Here is a 21559-nt window from a genome sequence, read left to right on the forward strand (position 1 = left end):
TAGCACAAACAGTTCATATCAATTGCTTCCTCTGCTTCTAAAACACTAGGCATTCTTTTCTACTCAAGAATAGTGTATCTGCTATTTTACACCTACCCAGCTACTAACCCTATATAAATCCCAAATCCACCCATCCTTAGAATGTTGTATACACATTTGGAGTTATGTACTTAAAACCTCCTTGAAAATTCTTCATGCTGTCTACAGGCCATGGTCACTGCTGCACTGAATTGGTAAACATCATTTCTCCACTTGATGTTGCAACATCCCTTTACAGCACTCATTGAGCTAGCTCATCGAACCTGCTTATCCTCTTCCTCATTTATTCCATTTGCCTCTGTCCTCTGGAACAGCCTTCCCTATGATGTGTTTCCCAACTATTTCAACCTACAGCTCTTTAAGAAGAATGTCCATGGGTTTCTTCTTTCTCAGCCTTCATCTGCACCTCACATGTGCATCACTAATGTGTGCTATATGTACTCGAACCATGTATGGGATAAATATATAAAAAAAAAAAAAACCTTTTGCATGCAAGTTGATATTTGTGGAGGCAGTAATTTCATATCTCTGCCAAAGTTCGATAAGCCCAACTTGCTAGTCTTATTTAGTCCATTGAATAGTGTATCTGCTTTTTAATACAAGTTGTGGATGTGTTTAGTATCTTGATATGGTATGTTTTTTTTTTTTTGTTATTCACTGAGACCACCATTCTGTTTATTGGAGGACCATACATGTAACTAGCAAAAGTTATATCTTTGGTCCCTAGAGTAGGTTCTCTGGACTATGCCAAGGTAGATTATGTGTTTGTAGCATTTAGTGTAAACTTTAAGCTAAAGTTCTAATGGAAAAGATTTTTTAGCCACCACAACATGGAGTGCCACATGTTGGTGAAGTTTAGTCAGTCTGCAGTGCAAATCTTTTACATTTCAGATTTTTAACAGCTTTTTGTACCTGTAATACTGAAATGTAATCATGACTGCATACCTCCTGGTTATTTCCTGATACTTGATTGCATTTAAATCTTTCAAGTAATTATTCAAGTGTCTCCATATCTCAGTCAATATTGACGATGACCTTTGATTGGAAAGGCCTGGGTTCGAATCCTGTTCAGGATGCAAAGAACCTTTAACGGAACTTTTCAAGTGAAGATGAGTTAGCTGGTCTGATATGGAGGTGGCAAAGTTTCTTCACCCAGATGAACACATGCAATTTACAGACATGTCAGAATCAGATTGTTGCAAATGCAACAATCTGATTTCTAAGAAGCCAAGTTATTTGGCTGCAATAAGCCATTCTTAAAATTTGACTTGTGAATGGCGATGCAGAAGTAACTTTTTTTTTTTTTGATTGAAGCATTGCTTTACTACTGTTCACTCACTCATTGACAATAATCCCTGTTTTTACTATATTGAGTGGCACTGTGATTCATCATGAGTGCAGCACACAAATAATTCTAAATGGTAGCTATTGTGAATGGTGTCCCAGAAATTCATTAACCTTAATACCTTCTCCCACTGCTTCTTTGTCCAGTAGTAGATGACATAGACAGCTTCCACCTACAAAGTTGCCAAAGAATGAGCAAAATCACTTTCATTGCCCCTTCCCCCTCCCACATGCAACTCATCCATTTTCTAAAAAAAATTCTATTTGCTTTAAAGCTGTAATGGAAAATCTTAGCCCAAATGATGGACATCGTGGTCAGCTTTGTCATTACTTCATTGCCCACCGATGCACCTTTAATGGAGACCTTTGACCTTGTTAAACCACGCTTCCCCTCTGATATTTATGAATTATTCAGATTCTTTTTTTATCGAAAGGAAAAATCTACAAAGAGCTAGATGAGATTGCAATGGGATCTCCTCTTTCATCTGCCAAATTCTATATGGAATTTCTGGACATTCAAGCACTCAGCATACCTACACATAAACCAGCAGTTTAGCTATGATATATAGATTGTGTTTGCTATTTGGCCTCATGGTCTAGTCCAGCATTTCCCAAACTATGTTCCGTAGAAAGTGAATATTATCAAAATTAATGAGCCTGGAATGGTTTTAAATGCTGCGACAAATTCAAACATGTTTGAAAATCGGGCATTCCTCACTTTGCGTGTGGATTGTGCTATTAAGGCCTTGACTCAGCTGCCCGCGGTTGTCAACACCTCTGAGTGCGAGTGAAGTACAGAGGTAGCTATTCTAGGAAACGTGCGGTCACAAGCAAGGTCAGTGCGATGCGCTGTGGCCTGGCATGCACCTGTAGTGTGTGCTTAGCTTTACAATGAATATGAGACTGATGATACTCGACTCTAACCAAGGTGTTCTATTAGAATTTCAGGATTTGTGAAGTGTTCCGTTGTAGGAAAAGTTTGAGAAACGCTGGTCTAGTTATTTTAGATACATTTCTGGTGTATTTAAAAATAGCCAACATCCATAAATACACTTCACCATATAATAAACAGCTACTCCCTTTCTTAGACTTCCAGGTAGTTCATTGTCCTTCTGTTTATAGAAAACCCACACATGACAAGGTACAAAAGCAGTCACACTACCTATCCCAACATTATGGCATTCTCAAAACACTTGACACAAAGCTGGCACTATTCATTTGAATGACAATCCTTTAACTAAACTCTACTGTGCAACATGTTTTGAGCCAATGTCTCTCCCTCCCCATAAAATAAACAAAACACTATACCCCACCATCTCTCCTACAACCAGCACACATAATCACAACTCAGCTATTCCCATCTTTTATGTTTTAAAGACATATCTGAAAAGATAGTTAAAGTTTTCCTGAAATATAAACTTCATTCTACATTGAAACAACACATTCAGCTAGCTAGCTAGCATTTTGGGCAGAATTTCATCATCACCAGCAGCCCTGCCAGATTTTAGCTATTTTATTGCTAAATGGACCTCTTCTGCTGTAAGACTAGTCATCGCCTTGATCTGCACCTCTTGGAAGGATATCCTCTATCTGTGGAGGATATCCTTCTTGGTTGTTAAAAGTGCACCATCAGAGGCTTTAATTGCCCTTGCTGTGCACAATTTCCTCCTTGAAGGTGGCAGATGGTCTGCCAAAATACCTTGTTTGCATTTGCATAGGATGAGTCTAATCTTTCTCCAAAGGATTCCCAAGGCACGAAAAGCTGCAGCAGCAGCTTTTCGTGCCTCAAAGTACCAGAAATGCATCTCAGGTGACCTGACCCTAAGCCATGTTAGGTAGTCCTCACTTTTTGTCCGGACAGCTTTTTTGACCTCTTGGTTCCACCAAAGTGTCCTTTCTCACTGCCTCTGCTTTCTCATAGTATGAGAGTGCAGAGGCAGTGACAGCTGTTCTGAATAGCTCCCACTACTCCTCAACATCTGCAGTATGTCTGGGAATCTCTTTGAACTTGGAGATGTTATTTGTAAATTTCTTCCTCACTGCCTTATTTTCCAATGCCTCCCATTTCATGTGTTATAGCTGCTTAAGAGTACCAGCATTGATGGTAGCATTTGGTTTCTGTAGCCATAGAGTGCAGACAACAAGGTGGTGGTCAGTTGACAGTTCTGCCCCTCTCCTCACATGAACGTCCAGCACTGAGGAAAATAGGTCTGCTGAGACCATAAAGAAGTCAATCAGAGACCTTTGTCTAAGTGTATCCTTGTACCAGGTATACTTCTCGGTGTGCCAGGTGGACTTCTCGGTGCTGGAAGAAGGTATTTATTCTGCAGTATGCATCGGTATGCATACTGCAGATGTGGATGTATGGAATGAGTTTGATGGGCGAAAGGATTTATACAACATGGATTGCCTGCATTTGAATGGATTTGGGTGTGCTGAGACTGGAAAAAGTGTTGCTGAATGAAGTGAAAATGGATGTGCAGAACCAGGGAAACTAGAACTACCAAGGAGGGGGGGGGGGGAGTGGATATGCGGACATCAGTGAGACAGTTGAGTGTAAGAATGTATATAATGTACCCAAGCCAGTACTAAAGACAAGTAATCGGAATGGGATAGTTAAAATAACGCATCAAAATAGGGGTGGGACAAAGGGACCCCTGCATTTCATGTATACTAATGCCAGGAGTATTAGGAACAAGAAGGAAGAATTTTTGACCTTGGTTGGCTCTTCCTGGCCACAGGTTATTGCATTAGTGAAACATGGCTGACGACAGAGGATATAGTTAGTGGGATAGAATGTGTAGGTTATAGTGTGTTTAGGAGGGACAGAGAGAATAAAATGGGGGGGGGTGTTATTGATGATAGCTGATGAACTGCAGCCAAGGAGAATTGAAGTTGTATTGCAGGATAGTGAAAAGAGTTTGTTTGAGGCTATTTAGTGTGAGATTGTGACTAGCAGAACAAAATATACAGTTGGGTGCTGCTATAGACCAGGAGATGGAATAGATGGTGGAGATAGTATGCATAAACAAATTGATGAAATGAGTGGAAGGAGGGTAATTATTATGGGAGATTTCAACTATGGTAACATTGATTGGAAGGAGGAAGAGGACACGTGTGAGGATTTTATTCAATTATTAAGGGATAACTATCTGAGACTGCATGTAATAGAAAATACTAGGGGTTTGAGAGTGCTTGACCTGGTAATAGCATCTGAGAATTTGACTGTAATGAATATGACCATGTTGCCACCTATTCGTGAGAGTGATCATAAGATCTTGACCTGGGAGGTGGCTAAAGGTGTAGAATTTTCGATTAAGACAGGGTATATGTGGAATTACTGTGCTGGCAAGTATGACAAGCTTAGGAGATTGCTTGGTTCAGTGCCATGGTATGTAAAACTGCAAGGGCTGGATGTCGATAGAGCATGAGAAGTGGTCAAGGAGCATTTACAGGAGGTTATGGCTGATTGTAAAACTGCAAGGGCTGGATGTCTATCGACATCCAGCCCTTGCAGTTTTACTGCAAGGGTTTTACTGCAATTCATCCATTTAACCCCTACTTGTTTTACTATTCGGACCTAGGGTCCGAATAGTAAAACAAGTAGGGGTTAAATGGATGAATAGCACCATTAAGCTTGAGCTACAAAAAAAAAACAACTGTGGAGGGAATTTAAAGAGAAAGATGACCTGCAGGCACACGAAATGTGTAAAGTGCAGGCCAGAAGGGTAACAAGTGTGGTAAGAAAAGCAAAAGCGGATTATGAAAGGAAACCAGCTATGCAAGCTAAAGAGAATCCCAAATAGTTCTTTAAATATCCTGCAAGCAAAAAAAAAAAAAAAACTGTACACGGCAGAATGATTTTAAGGAATGCTGATGGTAAGGAGGTCACTGAATCAGTTGATATAGTGGAATTACCGAGTGAGCACTTTGTAAGAGTATATCATCCAGGTGGTGACAATGAAAGAATGAAGGAACCATTAGTTTATATGGGAATTGTGATGAATGAAGTCGAGGTGAATACTCTATTACAGAACCTTAATGTGAATACATCTGTGGGATTGGATGGTATACCGGCATGGGTCTTATGTGAAGCGGCTAAAGAATTATCAGTGCCCTTGACCATGTTGTTTAATCTGAGTCTCGGGTCTGGTTTAGTCCCAAAGGTGTGAAAGAGGGGAAAATAGTTACGCTGCATAAAGGTGAATCCAAGACTACTGTTGCAAATTACTGACCGATCAGAAATCGTTAAGATCTTGGAGAGAGTAGTCGAGGGAAAAATACAGGAATGGATTGATGAAAATGAGATACTCTACGGGGGGAAAGCATGGATTTGTGTAGAGTAGATCATGCCTCAGTAACTTGCTCAAGTTTTATAACACAGTGACGGCTGAACTGGATAAGGATAATGGGTTTACAGTGATACTGCTAGTCCTGGATAAGGCCTTTGACAGGATATCACATGGAATTCTAATCCTTAAACTGCAACACATGGGAATGGATATAGGGTTGGTGAGATGGATAGGTGGGTAGTTGATGGAGAGATATCAGAGAGTAGTTTATTCAGGAGTAGAATCCAAAAGACCGGGCTGTGACTAGTGGTGTGCCGCAGGGTTCTGTTCTTGGATCACTGTTGTTTAATTTGTTCATTAACGATATAGGGAAGGATCTAAGAGGAACGGTTCATTTGTTCACCGATGATTCAAAGTTAGGTAAGGCAATAGTGAATGCAGAAGATGTCAAAATCTTGCACGATGATTTGGATAGATTGGAGTTCTGGGCTAAGGAGAATGGATGTCAATTTAATGTGACAAAATGTAAGGTTATGCATTTTGGGGTGAAAAGATTAGCAGAAGTATACCACATTGGTGGAACTGTACTCCTGGAGATTGATGAGGCCAGGGACTTGGGAGTGTTGGTGGATAGGGAGATGAAGTTTAGGGGACACATTGCAAAAGTGGCTAGATCAGCTCATCAAATCACTTGGTTGTTGAAAAATACTTTGACGAGCAGAGACAAGCAAGTTATCGTTCCTCTGTACTGAGCCTTGATAAGACCTCATCTCGAGGTCTTATCAAGGTGCCCAGATTTGGTCACCTAGGTTTCTTCTTGATGGGGAAGGAGGTGGAGAGGATCCGGAGTCGAGTGACCAAGATGATAGGTCTATGGAATGAACCTTATGAGAACAGGTTGAAGATTTGTGGGTTGCAGAAATTGGTTGATAGGTGGAAAAGGGGAGATATGATTGAGACATTCAAATTGCTAAAGGGTTTCTACAGGATTAATTCAGAGGATATTTTTGAGATCAGGACTGGTGATGGGAGAACTAGGGGACATCTATGGAAGCTGGGCAAGAGTGTGGTTAGCAAGGGTGTTAGAGCTGGGTTCTTTACTTTTAGAGTGGTAAATGAGTGGAATAAGCTGTCAGTCTGTTGTGGGTGCTATGACAGTGAATGAGTTCAAGGCAAGGTATGATAGATACTATGAGAATGTCGAATAGTTGTGCGGACATGATATTTAGGGCCTCCCTCGATGAGTCTAAGGACTCCCTGGAGTCGCCCGTAATAATAGTAATTATGGACAAGCTGTTTGTACAGCAGAAGTCCAATAATTTCAACCCATTCGAGTTAAGGTCAGGGTCTGTTCCTCCCAACCACACTCCTCCATGTCTGGTCATTGGTTCCAACGTGCATTGAAGTCACCCATTAGCAGGACTGGTTCTATGTCTGCCACCCTGTCCAAAGCAGCATCCACTTCCTCTAAGAAGGCAGAGTATTCTGACTCCAGATTAGGTGCATAGGCTTGCAGCACAGCCAAGCTGTGGGTTTTCATCTGGAGCCTTAACACACATACCTTCCCCCCCCTTCCTCCCCACACCCACCTGAGCAGATATTGTCAGGCTCACACCAGAGTAATAGAGCTTCCACTCCTCATCCAGCTCAACAGTTCCAGAGCCTCTCCAAGAAAAAAGTCGAAGAAAGCCTGACTAAATCTAGTTGATAGTGCTTGGCTTCCTCGACCAGTTCCGTTTCCTTCCCTGTCAGAGAAAAGATGTTCCAGTTGCCTAAAGCCATAGTCTGTTGCCATTTCCGTCCTTTTGCAGAACCATTTCTTTGCGCTGCCCCTAAACACCTCCCCAAACAGGTAGCAGGCCCATTGATGGAATTTTTTCTAGCAGATTGCTGAGGAATGATGTCTAAGGGAGACTGTAACATATTTTTTGAATGGATTCCTCTGCCTAAAACCCGAACACGTCCCTTGGTAACCTGAATGACGGATGATGCGGTATGACCATTATATGATGACCTGACCATGTTACAGTGTTTGGTAGTGCCCTATTAGCACTACCGCCTGGGTTCAGGGCTGCTCAGGTTTTCCCTCATTGCAGCTAGCTTTACATATCTGCAAGCCGTTCTGCTATCCACCACCTGCAGACCTGCCCAGTAGCTGAGGCTCGCCCTGGGACACATTTAAATATCTGTTAAAATACTTTTTCCCTATCTGTTTAAAGAATATTTCTGAATTTAAGATATTTAATGTTTTGCATACAGTTAAATTATCAAATATTTTCACACCTTCTCAAAGGTGTGGGAAGGGATGAGAATTAGTGGTAAAACTGCTGTAGAATTAAAGAAATGGCTTTGTAGGTGGGCCATGTCCCTGATGTCTGCAGTCATTTTCATACCTATGAAGCAGTAGAAAAATTTGAACTAACTAAGCAAATTATAATAAATTTAGTTTAATCCTTTATCCAAGTGTAAGCAAACAAAGTTTGCACCTGAAGTATCTTCAGGACTGAGGCAACTCGTGGTAAAGGTGGACCAAGCTCTCATCACTCCTTGTCTTAGTATCTCCCATAATGCAAGGCACATCGCCTTGCGGACATGTATAATACTATGCAATAAAGATCAAAACCGGTCTGGGTAGTGGCCCTTCCCTTAATGCATAGCATTATACTTGTCTGCAAGGAGATATGCCTTGCATTATGGGAGATACTAAGACAAAGAGTGATGAGAGCTTGGTCCACCTTTACCACGAGTTGCCTTAGTCCTGAAGATACTTCAGATGCAAACTTTGTTTGCTTACACTTGGATAAAGGATTAAACTAAATTTATTATAATCTAACCAAGTGGGAAAAAACTTCAAACAAAGCCAGTTATCGGTAATGGCATTGCTTTGTAATGTTTGATGCCAGATTGGCAGATGAAAATGTTAAGAGTCATCAACTAAAGCTTTTTTTTTAATTCACTTTCTCAGTTAGTTAACCTTTGCTGTAAGTTAGTAGGCTTTCTCTTCATGAAAATGAGTTTTTAACCCCACAGTTCTGAGAAGTTGACCGTGGTACTCATATGCTTCGATCATTAACTTGCTATTACATGTATAGATTTTCATCTATGACACTGACCAGAGATTGCATTAAATCTTTTGGTAGTGGAAAGATCAGCTGTCAGTCAACTTCTCAAAATTTTAAACCAACAAAGTACTGCTCTGTCCATTCGGAGAATAAAGAAAAAAGTATTGGAAGATAAGTTAACAGTTCATAATTAACATACTGCTTCAAGTTGCACATGATCATAGTATGAAGGGCCATCATATTTCATCATCATCAAATTCCTGCCATGTACCCTCAAGGGGTGTACAGGATATGATAGTACTACATGAAAAAAATTACATCATTATTAATTTCCTATCTACAATTTTCCTCCAAATCAGTCTGTTACTTGTCAACACTCCAATATTATCAGCTCTTATATTTCTATCGTCTAAAGCACTTTGTACCGTATCAATCCACCTATATCTTGTTCTTCCTCTCGGTCGTTTTCCTGCCAACCTGGCAAAGAACACTTGTTTTGCTAATCTTTCCTCGCCCATTCTGTTTAAGTGACCATACCACCTGAGATTAGCTCTGCTAATGCATTCCTGGATGCTGACAATATCAAATTCTTTCCTAATATCCTCGTTTTTAATATGATACTGCCATTGATGCCACCTGTTCACACCTATAATCTTTCTCAGGACTCTCATATCTGAAGTCTCTAGTCTTTGGTCAAGTGTTTTACTTCTGACCCAGCTCTCAGATCCATAAGTTAAAACTGGTTTGAACACTGTCGTGTATACAGCTAATTTAGTGTTGCGACTAATTTCTCTCTTATTCCATATGAATTTATTCAATTGACTTCCCACCATACCAGCTTTGCTGATTCTGTTGTCTATTTCTATATTTAATTTACCATCTTCAGTAAAAATCGTGCCTAAATAGCTGAAATGTTTTACTTGTTCCACAGGTTCTCCATTCACAACACAGTTGACATTTTCAATGATTCTGCCTATTTTCATTGTCTTTGTCTTTTTATTGCTGACCTTCATACCATATCTATTACAAGAGCTATTCAATTTAGTCAGAGAATCTTGCAGACTTGTAGCGGATTTATTTAGAAGTATAACATCATCCGCATAGAGCAAAGAGCTGACATTAACATCTCCAATTTCGATATCATGTTTAATACCACTTTCCTTCATAATGCGATCCATATAGATAAAGAATAACAGAGGGGATAATGTACATCCTTGTCTCACACCAGATTTAACATTAAACCATCTTCCTGTACTTGCTTCAATTCTAACTGCTGACTTACAACTCAAATAAAGACTAAGTATTGCTTGATATAATGTCCAATTGACACCATATAACTGCAGCGTATTGAATAGCTTCTCTCTTGGCACCTTGTCATATGACCTTTTCCAGATCGACAAAACTTAAATACAGATCTTTGTTATATTCCCATGCTTTCTCGACTATTTGTCGTAAAGTGAAGATCTGATCCTGACAGCCTCTATTTGGCCTGAATCCAGCTTGTTCTTCACCAAGCTTTTCTTCCACAATTCTTCTCAAGTATCCTTGCATAGATCTTGCCAGGAACACTCAGTAGGGAAATACCTCTGTAATTCTCACATTCAGTTTTATTTCCCTTTTTATATATGGGTACTATGAGAGCTCTACTCCAATCATCGGGAATTCGTCCCTCTGTCCAGGCTTTCTGAACTATGCAGTGCAGCCACTGTAAGACTCTTATACCACCATACTTCAGCATATCCATACTTGAACACTGCATGCCTGGTCAGTGTTTTTTACCACTGTGCTGTCATCACTGCTTCTTTCATTTAGCAGTTTTTCAAAGTAATTACTCCATACTTCAAGGATATCTTTTTCTCCCGTTTTCATGTCACCTTTATCATCTCTAATTCCTTTTATAGCACTCTTTCCTCCATTCTTAAGCTTCTTCAACAACCTCCAGAATATTTTGCCACCTTCTTGATATTTATTTTCTATATTCTTGCCAAAGTCCTCCCATGACTTTTGTTTAGCTAGTTTTACACAGTGTTTAGCATTCTTGCATTTGTCTCTATATTCTCTAAGAGCACAAGCTGACTTATTTGACAGGAACTTTTGGTATGCTTTCTTCTTTTCCTTCACTGCCTCTTTAACCTCTTGTGTCCACCAGGGAGTTCTGATTTTTTTATCCTTACAAACAACCTCACCACATGCCTCTCTGTCAGAATCAATGTTTTCTTCAGAGTTTGCCAATGAATCTCCAAGGTTTGATTCCTGTTCTCAAACTCTTTCATTTTTCCTTCAATAATCTTTGTGTATTTTAGTCTACAGCTCGCATCTGAGAGCTGCTCAACTTTTATTCGCTTTAAAACTTTCTCACATGTTATTCTTTTCGATATGAAATTCAATTTTATCCTGCTCAAGACTAAATAGTGATCACTTCCAATTTCAAATCCTCTGTACACTCTGGTGTCCTGCACTAGGGAGAAAACATCACTATCAACAATAACATAGTCAATGAGACTTTTCTTATTCCTAGCCTCTTCTCTCCATGTAAATTTGTGCACATTTTTATGTTGGAACATGGTGTTAGTAATAACCAGTTCATGTCCTGAGCAGAAATCCAACAGATATTTGCCATTATTATTAGCTTTGCTCTTTTCTCCAAATTTTCCCAAAATATTTTTGTATGTCTCACAATCATTTCCTACTCTGCTATTTAGATCCCCAACAAGGACCAACTTTTCATTTTTCATTGTGTCAGTTGCTTTTTCTACAGCATCAAAAAATTCCTCCACTTCTACCTTAGTAGAACCTTCTGTGGGACCATAGGCACAATTAAGTCTCATTGTCCAGTTCCCCATTCTCATATTTGCCCACATTACTCTACTTGAGACTGACTGCCATTCAAGAAGATTAGCCTCGTATTTTGTGTTGAATACAATGGCTACTCCTTCTTTTCCTTGATTGGCATTGCCTGAATATAACATTTTGTATTTATTGCTCAGAAAGATCTCACCAGTTTTGGCCTTTTTTGTTTCAGTCACCCCTATTATGTCGATCTGGTACTTATCTAATTCCTCAGCTAGCTCCATTTCTTTGCAATTCAGGCTTCTTACGTTGATAGTACCGATCTTTAACTCTGGTGATGTTGAGTTGGGGTTTATTTTCAGATTTGTTCCAGTAGCTGACTTTTCGCTGTTCGCCCTGGTTCCCTGGCGAAAACAACGGGGGCCTTGTTTAACCAGGCGATGCCCCAGCCGGCATGAAATTTTGTCATGTTCTACCATCATTCTATATTTTGGTTTAACCAATAAGAATACAATTTGGTCGGCTAAATCCCAAATTGCCAGCCCATCCTCGTCCGTTCAGTATCCAAGTAGATACCCAACAGGGTGCACCACGAGAAGGTGAGGATTGGACATTAGGTCAGAAGCCCTGGTTGGTTCTCCGCATTCCTTTAAAGGCTATGTGGAGGTCTCCTCTCAGTTATACAGCTTTGACCCTTAAGCACACCATCATATTTCATCACCTTTGTAAAAAAATAGTTGTACAGACAATGCAAAGGTGTTTCACCAATATCAGGATTCTATATAATAATAAGCATGCGAGACTTAATCTTGAATATCAGGTGCTGCTTGCAAAATCTGCTAAAAGTGAACAGGTGATGTGAATTGGGTGTGGAGTTCGGGATCAAATAGGTCAGATCTCATTAAATGTTATTGGGATGTGCAAAATTGCATTTTTTTTTTTTTTTTTTTTTTGCATGGAGAACACAGCAAATGTCCTGAAGCTGTCACAAATCATCATGGATGTTACCAAAATGATGGACACAGTAAATATGTCCTCAAATTAATACTTGACCTGGGTAGATCTGACACCTGAAAAGAGCAAGTAAATGAATGGTTGCTTCTTCTCCTTGGCCAAAGAAACTTTGCCAAGATTCCAGTAAAGTCAAAGTGATGTTGATTGTTGCTTATAATATTGATGTAATTTTTCATGTGTTCTCAGAGGTCTGATTGTCATTATGGAGTAATACCAAGGTTTTCAACCCTCTGGGACCACATGGTATGGGCAGTATACATTGTCACGTAATTTCTGAGCACGAGAACTTTTGACTTTGATGAGCAAATGTCTCTGTGATAAGCCACTTTTGTAATGTGGAGGAGATTATCCTTCACTACACCAGTTATTGCATAACCCACTGTCTTTGCTATACCATGTGTAATTTTTTAATATAATTTTCACACACACTTGTGAAAGATATTTATTTTAAATTTTTAGATGAGCAGAAAAATATCTTAATTTACTCTATTCCAAGAACTTTTCAAGACAACTTTTTAAAGAATTTTTTCAATTTTTTTTGAACTACAAAGGAGAATTGCAAAAATCTTGAAACATTATTCGATATAGTAAGAAAATTCACTGCAAAGCAGGAGAGCACGTACTCATTATGACTATTTGATAGCTAATGCCTTCATTAGCTATAATACATTAAAATTAATTAAAACTTATTAAGAATCTTTTATAAATCAGTTTTTACAAGTTCCAAAATTAATACCATTACTAATTGCAGAATTGTATTTAACAGTGGGAGTCCATTGTGTGAATTTCCATTAGACTCATATTGCATGTTAGTTTTCTCTTGTGCACTCTAGAAGTCTTATTTTCATACAATTTGCAGTGACCATCGCAGTCATAGGTACAAGATGAGCATGAGTGGTGGAGGTGGTTATTGTGACTGTGGAGATGAGGAAGCTTGGAAAACGCATGCATATTGTGAATCTCATATTCAGGGAAAATCCCAGGTTTGTTTTAATTGAGAAACCTAATTTAAATTGGTTTTCAAGATGTAAACTTTGTTTTAGCAGTTTAATTTTTACTTTTTCAATAATTTTTTTAAGTATCAGTTGTCTCATGTATTCATACCACTAAGTCTGTCTTTTCTCACTATCTTATGAGGAATTTTGAGTATTGGTCTATAAAAATTGTCTCATGTATTCATACATGAAACAAAATGATACTTAAATTGTTAAAACATGGAGTGTTTGCATGAGAGCTTGAATAAATAAGTAAATAAATAATAATTAAAAAAAAAAAGATGTTTGTGGTTCATGAATAGGGTGTACTGTGGACAATGGAACAAAGCTTTTTTTTTTCCAGGCACAGATTCATGACATGACTGAATCTGTATGTGAGCAAGCAGAAGATATGATTGTACTGGTAGGAATGAAAGAATTGAAATGAGATAAATATAAGTATGATATAAGATATGAAAGATGTTGGAAGGAGAAGAAAAAGAAGAGTCAAAATTGTTAAACTGTTGCCATATAGGATAATTTTGAAGACAGAAAAGGTTTATTTGCAGTTTGGATTGCACTTAGTCAGATTTGGTGTCAGAAATCTGAATAAATTGTTTTTCACTGAAAAGGTCAATATAAGCAGTGAGGGAAACTAGATGTTTTGGGGCGGTTGCATGAGAGCTTGAATATACACAATAGGGGTGAATGGTAGACATTGTGATTGTGACAAAATGAGTGACAAAGAGAAGGTAGGGAAGAGAACTTCAAGAACAGCAGAACTAGTTTTGTTTGATAGGAGAAGTTGTGAATACAGAAGTGGGAAATGGAATTTGGTTAAAGAGTCAACTTGAGTTTCTTGAATATGTCAGTTATTATGAATGTTCACTAATGTCAGGAATATATGCCTGAGGAATTTTGAGTATTGGTCTATAAAAATTACTGGTATTACTGAGACCTGCTTGACAGAAGTGGATAGTCTTTTACAGGAATAAATACAATGGGTAACAGTATTTTCTCGGAAGACATAGAATGAGAAAGGAATGGTATTGTGGTTCTTCATAGTTTTGCTGATTGTAGATGAATTAAATCAAACTAATACAAGCAGCATTCCACTATATACTTGGTTGGATGTTGCTGTAGACCTGGATCATCTGAAGAGTTGTCTGAATGCATTGACATATTAAGTTTATAGATACAAGGACTATCATCATTATGGGTGATTTCTAATTTGAGGAAGGAGGAACATGAAAAAGAAGGGAAACAGAATTTATACAGTTACTGAAGGACAACTTCCTTAAGTAGCACATGTCGAAAGAGACTTGCAGTGCAAGAATACTGGATCTGGTAATATCGGAGAATCTGTTTTGTAAATGGAGTAACTTCAATGGCTACAGTTTGCGAAAGTGATTATGCAGTTTTAATTTGAGTGGTAGCAAATCATAGAGAAGTTTTTTTTTTTCAAAAAAGGGATGGGATATATGTAGAACTAAAGGCAGGTGATTTTATATACGTGTGTGTGTGTGTGTGTGTGTGTGTGTGTGTGTGTGTGTGTGTGTGTGTGTGTGTGTGTGTGTGTGTGTGTTAAAGATACCAAGCAATTTTATAAGCTAGGTTTTAATCCTTTTTTTTTCCCAAGTAAGTCAAGTTTGCGCCTGCACATAGTGCAAGTCTGAGGCAACTCGTGATAAAGGTGGAGTAAGCTCCGATCACTTTCCTTAGTATTTTTCCCTAATGCAAAGCACATCCCCTTGCGGAGATGTATGATGCTATGCATTAAAGGCAAGGGCCACTACCCAGGCCAGTTTCAACCTTTATTGAGGTCTCATCAAGCCAGACTTAAAAATGCCAAGGTTGAAGTAATGCAGAGCTTATAAATTTTACCTAAACAGGTTGTCACAAGGTGCTTTGACCTTATTAAATAAAAATCTCAGGATGAGAGTAAGATATAGAAAGTTTTTTACATTGTGTATATATTATGTTAAAGATACCAAGCAATTTTATAAGTTAGGTTTTAATCCTTTTTTTTTTTCCCCCAAGTAAGCAAACAGACAGGTAAGTCAAGTTTGCGCCTGCATGTAGTGCAAGTCTGAGGCAGCTCGTGGTAAAGGTGGAGTAAACTCTGATCACTTTATTGCTTTATTGCTTGGTATCTTTAACATAGTATTTACACAAGGTAAAAAACTTTCTATATCTTATGAGATGTAGAAGATACCTTTGACCTTATTAAATAAAAATCTCAGGATGAGATTTTTATTTAATAAGGTCAAAACACCTTGCGACAACCTGTTTAGGTAAAATTTACAAGCTCTGCATTACTTCAACCTTGGCATTTTTAGGTCTGGCTTGATGAGACCTCAATAAAGGTTGAAACCCGCCTGGGTAGTGGCCCTTGCCTTTAATGCATAGCATCATACATCTCCGCAAGGGGATGTGCTTTGCATTAGGGGAAAATACTGAGGAAAGTGATCGGATCTTACTCCACCTTTACCACGAGTTGCCCCAGACTTGCACTATGTGCAGGCGCAAACTTGACTGACTTGTCTGCTTGCTTACTTGGGGAAAAAAAGGATTAAAATCTAGCTTATAAAATTGCTTGGAATCTTTAACATAGGATATACCCAAGGTAAAAGTTGAAGAGGTTTATGAAGTACTGGAGAGAAACGGTGGTGAAGCTAAGTTGTTGAGAATAGCGAAAGCTAGAGATAAGGCCTCGAAAGACATAACATCAGTTAAGCAGATAAAGGTCGCCGCAGGAGTAGTACTACAGGAGGAGGACAAAATCAGAGGAAGATGGGAAGAATATTTTCGTAATCTACTAAATGAGGAGAATCCAAGAGAGAGAGAGAGAGGTATGAGGATAGAGAGGCAAACAAAGGATCGGTGCAGGACATAAGCAGAGAGGAAACGTATTGGGCACTGAGAAAAACGAAGAATGGAAAGGCTGTTGGAGTGGACCAGATATCTGGAGAAGCTTGGGTAGTGAGGGCATAGACATGTTATGGGATCTGATGAGGAAAATAGCCCAACAGGAAAAGATACCAGAGGAATGGAGGAAAAGCATTCTCGTCCGAATCTACAAGGGAAAAGGAGATGTTCAAGATTGTGGCAACTATAGAGGGATCAAGCTGATGTTGCACACGTTGAAGATATGGGAAAGAGTAATTAAAGGTAGGATATGGTGGGAAACAAAAATTGGCGAGGAGCAGTTTGGATTTATGCCAGGAAGAGGGACAATGGATGCAATATTTGCGCTAAGGCGATTGATGGAGAAATATAGGGAGATGCAGGTGGACTACATATGGTGTTTATAGACCTGGAAAAGGCGTATGACAGAGTGGCCAGACAGGAGGTATGGAGTTGTATGAGGAAGAAGGGGGGTGTCGGAAAAGTATGTGAGGTTGGTGAAGGAGATGTATGAGGGAGCAAAAACTCAGGTCAGGTCTAGTGTTGGCATGACAGAGGGGTTCCCCATTGTCGTAGGGCTCCATCAGGGATCAACTCTGAGCCCCTACCTCTTTGATCTGGTCATGGATGTACTAGTGGAGGATGTCAAGAAGGAGGCACCAGGGATCATGATGTTTGCCGATGATATTGTTCTCTGCAAATCGTCCCAAGAGAAGCTTGAAAAGATCCTGGAAGAGTGGAGAAAGGTATTGGAGGAGAGAGGCATGACAATTAACCGGGTAAAGACCGAATATATGTCAACGGGGAGTGACGAGGATATGATCATATGACTCCAGGGTGAAAGGTTAACTTCAGGGAAGAAATTCAAGTACCTTGCGTCGGTCGTCGAGAGGAATGGTGACCTGGATGAGGAAATACAGCACCGAATAACATGCGCTGGATGAATTGGAGGAAGATGAGCAGGGTCCTGTGCGACAAGAGAGCGAGTTGTAAGAAAGCTGTATAAGATGGTGGTGAGGCCGGCGATGCTCAATGGTACAGAGACGTGGCCTATAACAAAGGCACAGGAGAGGAAGACGGAGGTGGCGGAGATGCGGATGTTGAGATGGATGAGTGGTGTGACAAAGAAGGACAGGATAAGGAATGACTACATCAGAGGGACGATCAAGGTGGGACCGATAGGTAAGAAGGTACAAGAAAGCAGACTGAGGTGGTTTGGTCATGTAGAGAGAAGGAGTGAGGAGTATGTTGTTAAACGAGTGGAGCGTGTGGAGGGAAGGAGTAAAAGAGGCAGGCCCAAACTCAGATGGAGGGATAAGGTGGCAGAGGATGCTAGGGAGAAGGGATGGAGTCGGGAAGATGCCCTGGACCGGAGAATCTGGAAAAAGAAGATTAAAGATGTGAACGCCAATCCCGTTTAACACGGGATAAGGCATAGCAAAAGAAGAAGATACACAAGATAAAAAACTTTCTATACACACACACACACACACACACACACACATATATATATCATTTTTCGTTGGTCCCGTCTTAAGGCCTATTCTTACAATATATTGTTTTCCCACCATTAACAACTTGATGTGGACGTTATTTCCCGTGCTTTGCGTTTTTTTTTTCTCGGGTGGCCATACTGATTTTTGAATTGATTTCTGTGGAAATCTGCGCATTTCTGTTCCCAGATGCCGTTGCTTTCGGCTGTAGTTTCATTTCCGCTATCACATTGACCTGCACGCTTGCAGTAGTAATGTAGTGATGAGCGATACCATGATTTTTCAATTACAGTATGAATTGATATGGCAGAATTTCTGCTACGTAATTTAGCGTGTGAAAGTTGCTTTCACACGCTAAAGTTGTCGTGGTGGATTATCCATGTTAGTAACATGGAGAAAAAAGACAGATAATGTATTTCGGTAGAAGAAAAGATGGCAATTCTGCGACGTGTAGATTGGTATGCCGGAACATGTGCATTTAGCAAAAGATCTTGGACTCTCTGTGTCCACTTTGAACACGACAGTAAAAAAAAGGTCAAGCATTGAACTCAATGTAAAGCAATCTGGCGCTATGTCAAAAAAAAGAAAAGCAAAAACAATCAACAATTAAAGATTTTTTTAATAGATAAATGTAATTGTAAATTCATTTATTTTCAGTTATTAAATTTTGTAATCGAGTATGTAGACTCACTTACTAGCAGTAAGTCATTGTTTAGCCTTTTTTAAAATGTTTTTTTTACATTTCCTGCTATTTACACTTTTTTCCATCAGTCCCCTGAAAAGTGTAAAAAAGGGGTTTTACTGTATATATATATATATATATATATATATATATAAATATATATATATATACCCAGATTATGAAAAGAAGTTGGCTGAACAGGACAAAGGAAATAAGAGAATTCTTAGAGTAAAAGTAAAGAAACCACGAAAGGATAACCTTAGTGAATACAGATAATAGGAAAGTTATGAATGCTCAGGAAATAGCAGAATTATTAAGTAATTGCTTTGGTATACATTGAAGATGAACTCAGGGTGGAATTCAACAAAGGATAGAGGTGGATAAGGTATTAAAGATATTTCAAAAGCTTGATGCAAAAACACTACAGTGACATGCATTGGATGAGATATCAGCACAGGTGCTAAAAGGAATATCAAGGGAAATAGTACTGTTCCGAATCTTGTCATTTAACTTCGATCTCAACACTAGCACAATTTCCAATGAGTGGAAAATGGGCAATATAATTCCATTATATATGGAACCAGGACTGATGCAGACAGTTTAGAGACCATTCTATACCTCTGGAGTAGTCATTCAGGTATTGGAGAGGCTGCTGCTTTAGGCCTGCATTCAGAGGTAAGTAGATAGCATTCTTAGAGGACAGTTTGGGCAGATGGTTAAATATTTAACAGTATGCTATTTTTTTACATAGAAAACAGCAGAAATATCAGGAATAGATATACCATGATACTTGTGGACTTTGGCAAGGCATTTTGGTAGTGTTTCACATAAGGTTATTATACAAACTTAAGGGGATGAATATATGTAAAATGGGCTTGTGACATGGATAGGAAAGTGACTAACAGGTTTACAGTGATGTATTGAAGTGCCGAGTCTATGAAAAGGAAGTTAACCAGTGGTATAGATACCACAGGAGCTATCTAGACCATTGCTGTTTAGCTTCATTATCTATTTCCTGATATGTACTCTCAAGGGGCATTAGGCTACAATGACAGCACTACATGAATAAGTTTACATTATTAATAATCTTCTACTGGGTGCTTAAGGGTCAAAGCTGTATAACTGAGAGGAGACGGCCACATCGCTTTTAAAGGAATGAAGAGAACCAACCAGGGCTTCTGACCTAATGTCCAATCCTCACCTTCTTGTGGTGCACCCTGTTGGGTATCTACCTGGATACTGAACGAATGAGGATGGGCTGGCAATTTGGGATTTAGCCGACCAAATTGTATTCTTATTGGCTTAAACCAATATACAAAATGATGGTACAACATGACAAAATTTCATGCCGGCTGGGGCGTCACTCGGTTACACAAGGCCTCCGTTGTTTTTGCCAGGGAACCAGGGCGAACAGTGAAAAGTCAGCTACTGGAACAAACCCTAAAACTCACCCCAACTCAACATCACCAGAGTTAAAGATCAGTACTATCAACATAAGAAGCCTGAATGGCAAAGAAATGGAGCTAGCTGAGGAATTAGATAAGTACCAGATCAACATAATAGGGGTGACTGAAACAAAAAAGACAAAAACGTGAGATCTTTCTGAGCAATAAATACAAAATGTTATATTCAGGCAATGACAATCAAGAAAAAGAACGAGTAGCCATAGTATTCAATACTAAATAGGAGGTTAATCTTCTTGAATGGCAGGCAGTTTCAAGTAGAGTGATGTGGGCAAATATCAGAATGGGGAATTGGACGATGACACTTATTTGTGCCTATGATCCCACAGAAGGTTCTACTTGGGTAGAAGTGGAGGAATTTTTTGATGTTTTAGAAAAAGCAACTGACACAATGAAAAAGGAAAAGTTGTTCCTTGTTGGAGATCTAAATAGCAGAGTAGGAAATGATTGTCAGACATACAAAAATATTTTGGGAAAATTTGGAAAAGAGCAAAGCTAATAATAATGGCAAATACCTGTTGGATTTCTGCTCAGGACATGGACTGGTTATTATTAACACCATGTTCCAACATAAAAATGTGCACAAATTCACATGGAGAGAAGAGGCTAGGAATAAGAAAAGTCTCATTGACTATGTTATTGTTGATAGTGATGTTTTCTCCCTGGTGCAGGATACCAGAGTGCACAGAGGATTTGAAATTGGAAGTGATCACTATTTAGTCTTGAGCAGGATAAAATTGAATTTCATATCGAAAAGAATAACATGTAAGAAAGTTTTAAAACGAATGAAAGTTGAGTAGCTCTCAGATGTGAACTGTAGACTAAAATACAGAAATATTATTGAAAAGAAAATGAAAGAGTTTGAGAACAGGAATCAAACCTTGGAGATTCAGTGGCAAACTCTGAAGAAAACCCTGATTGATTCAGCCAGAGAGGCATGTGGTGAGGTTGTCTGCAAGGATAGAAAAATCAGAAATTCATGGTGGACACAGGAAGTTAAAGAGACAGTGAAGTAAAAGAAGAAAGCATATCAAAAGTTCCTAGGAAATAAGTCAGCTTGTGCTCTTAGAGAATACAGAGACAAATGTAAGAAAGCTAAACACTGTGTAAAATTAGGTAAACAAAAGTCATGGGAGGACTTTGGCAAGAACATAGAAAATAAATATCAAGAAGGTGGCAAAAAATTTCTTCAAGGAGGTTGTTGAAGAAGCTTAGAAATGGAGAAAAGAGTGCTGTAAAAGGAGTTTGAGATGATAAAGGTGACATGAAAACGGGAGAAAAAGATATCCTTGAAGTATGGAGTAATTACTTTGAAAAATTGCTAAATGCAACAAGCAGTGATAGCACAGTGGTAAAAAAACACTTAACAGGCATATAGTCTGGAATATATATCCATATTTGAAGTAGACAAAGCCATCAAAGGTTTGAAATGTGGAATGGCAGCAGGAGTAGATGATATTCAACCAGAAATGCTGAATTATGTTGGTATAGAAATCTTA

At 39.0% G+C, this 21559-nt stretch overlaps 1 protein-coding gene across 3 annotated transcripts in view; it reads left to right on the forward strand.

Annotated features, from left to right (window-relative positions):
- Positions 1-21559, forward strand: part of Ubr1 (Ubr1 ubiquitin ligase) — a 150873-nt gene that overhangs the window by 24355 nt on the left and 104959 nt on the right. For all 3 annotated transcript variants that reach the window (XM_090412593.1, XM_090412591.1, XM_090412592.1), the window contains exon 3: positions 13401-13524. In XM_090412593.1, the coding sequence (XP_090268719.1) occupies positions 13401-13524 (124 nt within the window). The remainder of the gene's footprint in view (positions 1-13400; positions 13525-21559) is intronic.

The sequence above is a fragment of the Typopeltis vanoorti genome, chromosome 23, assembly GCF_054136105.1.
Source record: "Typopeltis vanoorti isolate ZY-2024b chromosome 23, IOZ_Tvanoo_1.0, whole genome shotgun sequence".
Classification (NCBI taxonomy): domain Eukaryota; kingdom Metazoa; phylum Arthropoda; class Arachnida; order Uropygi; family Thelyphonidae; genus Typopeltis; species Typopeltis vanoorti.